The sequence below is a fragment of the Lactuca virosa genome, chromosome 7, assembly GCF_052849685.1.
Source record: "Lactuca virosa cultivar CGN04683 chromosome 7, Lactuca_virosa_CGN04683_v6, whole genome shotgun sequence".
NCBI classification, from domain to species: Eukaryota; Viridiplantae; Streptophyta; class Magnoliopsida; order Asterales; family Asteraceae; genus Lactuca; species Lactuca virosa.
This window is the reverse complement of record NC_136432.1, coordinates 106,620,234-106,623,745: the sequence shown is the minus strand read 5'-3', so window position 1 is coordinate 106,623,745 and position 3,512 is coordinate 106,620,234. Positions and strand designations below refer to the sequence as shown.

General features: G+C 34.4%; 1 protein-coding gene across 1 annotated transcript; it reads left to right on the top strand.

Moving 5' to 3' along the window:
* The first annotated feature begins 1,815 nt into the window (after window positions 1-1,815).
* Window positions 1,816-2,769, top strand: LOC145127024 (uncharacterized). Its single transcript, XM_079062277.1, has one exon. It carries the CDS (start codon window positions 1,816-1,818, stop codon window positions 2,767-2,769), a length of 954 nt encoding a protein of 317 aa, XP_078918403.1.
* The last annotated feature ends 743 nt before the right edge of the window (window positions 2,770-3,512 follow it).

The window sequence follows — 3,512 nt, the reverse complement described above, 5'->3', positions numbered from 1 at the left end:
ATAATTCTTTAATTTTACATTTATTAATAATTTTTAAACATTTAAACCTATCACCCCCACCCCATTACTTAGAAATACGCTAACTAACCACCACCTCACTTCCCTTCCCCTGTTCACGTCGAAATAACATCACCACCGACAACTGCTTCTGTTAAAGCACCACTGATCGACGTTGTTTCTTAAACACAACAACCATCGAAAATCATTTTCGAAATCCCTTGAAACGGGTGTTTTCCTCTAATTTTGAAGACCTGTTTGAAAATAATTTCACCCACTTATGAGAAGTATCATTTCTCTAATATGAAACCGATGGTGACGACGATTAAATCCCCTCTAATGGCAGTCTAAATCCATAGGTTCTAATGGCAGTCATTAATCTGACGGACTCAACCACCCTCATCTTTGTCTCCATCGTTTCAGAGATGGTGATTGTTAGGTTCCAGTTTTTGGACATCCACTGTCGGACCACCACTCAACCACCCAATTTCTTGAAATTGATGGCGGCGAAGTGAAAATTTGCAACCCTCTTTGTAGCTCCGACATCGACAGACGGAGAGTGTTAGTGGTTGAACCTTTTCTCCAGCGATCGAAAGGTAGTATTTTATTTCTCCGGAGAGTTAGAGAGAAAGGGGAGAGAGAGTCGCTATTTCTGCAACTCCATTTTGGTGGGTGCTTAAACGCAAGATGTTTTCCGGTGAGTTTTGGTATGAGATTGTGGAAATGTGATCGAGGAAATGTGAGTAACAATGACGTTTCAATGGCAAACAACTGAAAAGGAGATAAATATTTATTAAATAATTTTTTGAATGGATTAATAACTAATAACTAATAATTAATAAATAAATAAGGGCAAAAGACTCTTCTTATATCGGGAGGGATAGAGTGTATGCAAGTTTTAAACGAATGTGTGTTAGGTTTAAATCTTGATTCTTGAATTTAATGTGTCAAATTCCACTTTTCAACCATTATCACGGGACAAAATTATTCAACACCTCCACCACTATGCTATAAGGTTTGTAGATTGAGTTTTTCCAAGCTATTTAGCATCCAATCTATTTTATCACGAAATTTTGATTAGACGATTTCGGACATTCAGGTCATTAATTTAGAGCCTAAAACAACTCATTAATAATTTCTGTTTTATTAATTAAGGATTATGTCGTACTTTTTTTTTTATCTACACGATGCTCATAATCCCACCTATGTCTCCAATGAGACTTGAACCCTCAACCTCAAGGAGGAAAGGCAACACCCGGTACCGCTGGGCTAGAAGCCCTTCGGTTAGATCAATAGTCTTTTTAGTTTCTGAGCAATCCGATATATATGAACGGCTCACTTTGTTCTATTTGATCACGTTTGGGTTTATGAAGAATAATTACAAATATTCAATTCGGGATTCCTTTTCAGTCTCTCTAATTTTTTAATTTCACTTTGCCCATTTAATCATTTCCATTTCCACACATCAGCATGCACAATTTCTAATTTCTGATTTAACTCGATGGCCGGCAAGTCTTGATCGTTGATCCAAAAAGTCTTTCATTTTTGGAAAATGTTCCGGATCACGAAGTGTTTTAGCAATTTTTTATTAAAAGTCCAACAATGAAAAATGTTTACATTGTTGCGAAAATTCTTGGAACTAACGTTCAATTTTATTTAATGTGTTCTCTTACGTCCTTGGAATAATCAACGTTATTTGGTACCAACATTTCTTTAACCGGTAACAAGTTGAAAATGTCAAAATGAGCAACCCAAAAGTACCCTATAAAACTCAAACTATAATGATCTTTTGATCATTAAAATCGCAAAAATCACAAAATGGAGAACAAATCAATCCCTCGATCCCATTCTTCTTTAGGGTTCTTTGAAATCATCAAGGAGTCCTTCAAAACCACAAGCAGAAATGGAAAAGTGCTAGTTCCGATCATGCTCTTTGTTTTTGTTTCATTTTCCCTGTTAGATTTTGCTGAAAAGTATTTACTTGCACCTGTCGTTAAAGATACTGTGTTGCAGTTGACTATACACCCCAACATGATTCAAGATCTCAGTAACAGTATTGACCAAAACATGTATGCTGGTGCACTCAATGACGTTCGTGAAATAGTCCTTGTTGAGCTGTTGATGATGGCCAGTTCCTCTATCATCACACTAACTTTCCTAGTGGCCATAGTTTCTTCTTCATATGAAGCTTACACTGCCAAAGTATTATCCTCAAAAGACTTAAACTCTATAATAATGAAAAGTTGGAAAAGACCATTAGAAACTAGCTTTTACATGGGTTTGTTGAGTTTGGGTATCGTTTTTCTTTACTTCATTTCTTTTGGTATAACCGCCATCTTGGCAGTAAATTCATGGGCACTTATGTTCATTGGAGTTATCATTCTTACAATCCCAGTTTGTTACATTTACATGGCCACCCTTTGGATGGTAAGTATGGTTGTTTCTGTCTTAGAAGAAGGTTATGGCGGTGTTAAAGCAATTGGTAGGGCTGCGGAGTTAATGAAAGGGAAAAGACTACAAGCGTCACTGATGATGGTTCTTTTTTCGGTTGCCTATTGTGTTGTTAATCAGATGGCTATTCCCCTTACGAGCTATAACTTGAGCATGACCACACAGTTGGCTATCAGGATTCCTTTCACTAACGGACTATTCTGCTTAGTGACACTCTTTATGTTTGTGGTGTATACCATTTTCTACCATGAATGGAAAACAAGCCATGACGAGAAGGAAGGGAAAGGATTTTATCTTCCAATTGCTGCTGGTGAAGTTTAGTGTCAAACTGGTACCGCTTTGCTGCAATGTAATAAGTATTTTACGCTCAATTTCTTCGATATTAATGTATTATATAAAGTTTCTTCAATAAATAGCTACCGATCTTCTCCTTATTTTTGTAAAATGGAAATTTTAAATGTATCATGTTGTGATCACATATTGTATTAAAAGAATCATGTTTTGGTCACATATTGTAGTAAAAAAAACGTATAGTTCCCTTTCCAAATAACTTGTCAAACTATTATATTGATCACCACTTAAAACTAAAGGTCATTGCTATACTTATTTTGCTTATAAAGTTGGTTTTGTTTTTTTTTTTTTTTTTGACCCTAAGGTTTTTTCTTTCAACCAAAAAACTAAATATGATGAAGTGGGCATATCAGACTCCACAACTCACAACAAGAAACAAAAAATGTTTTTAATGACACGCATTGCATGTCATTAAAGGGTACAAATAACACACAAACTTGTCTTGGAAGACCTAGTCATAAATAAAATATGACACATATTTGTTGTCATAAATTTACGACATACATTTTGTATATCATAAATGTTTACTTTTTTAAACATATGACAAACATTCCATGACATACATTTATGGTGTCATGATTTTACTTATATATATATATATATATATATATATATATATATATATATATATATATATTGCTAGATGTAGTAGTATTCAAAATAAATCACACATTTAATGTCTCATAATATGAAAAAAAAAGAACATAAACTAT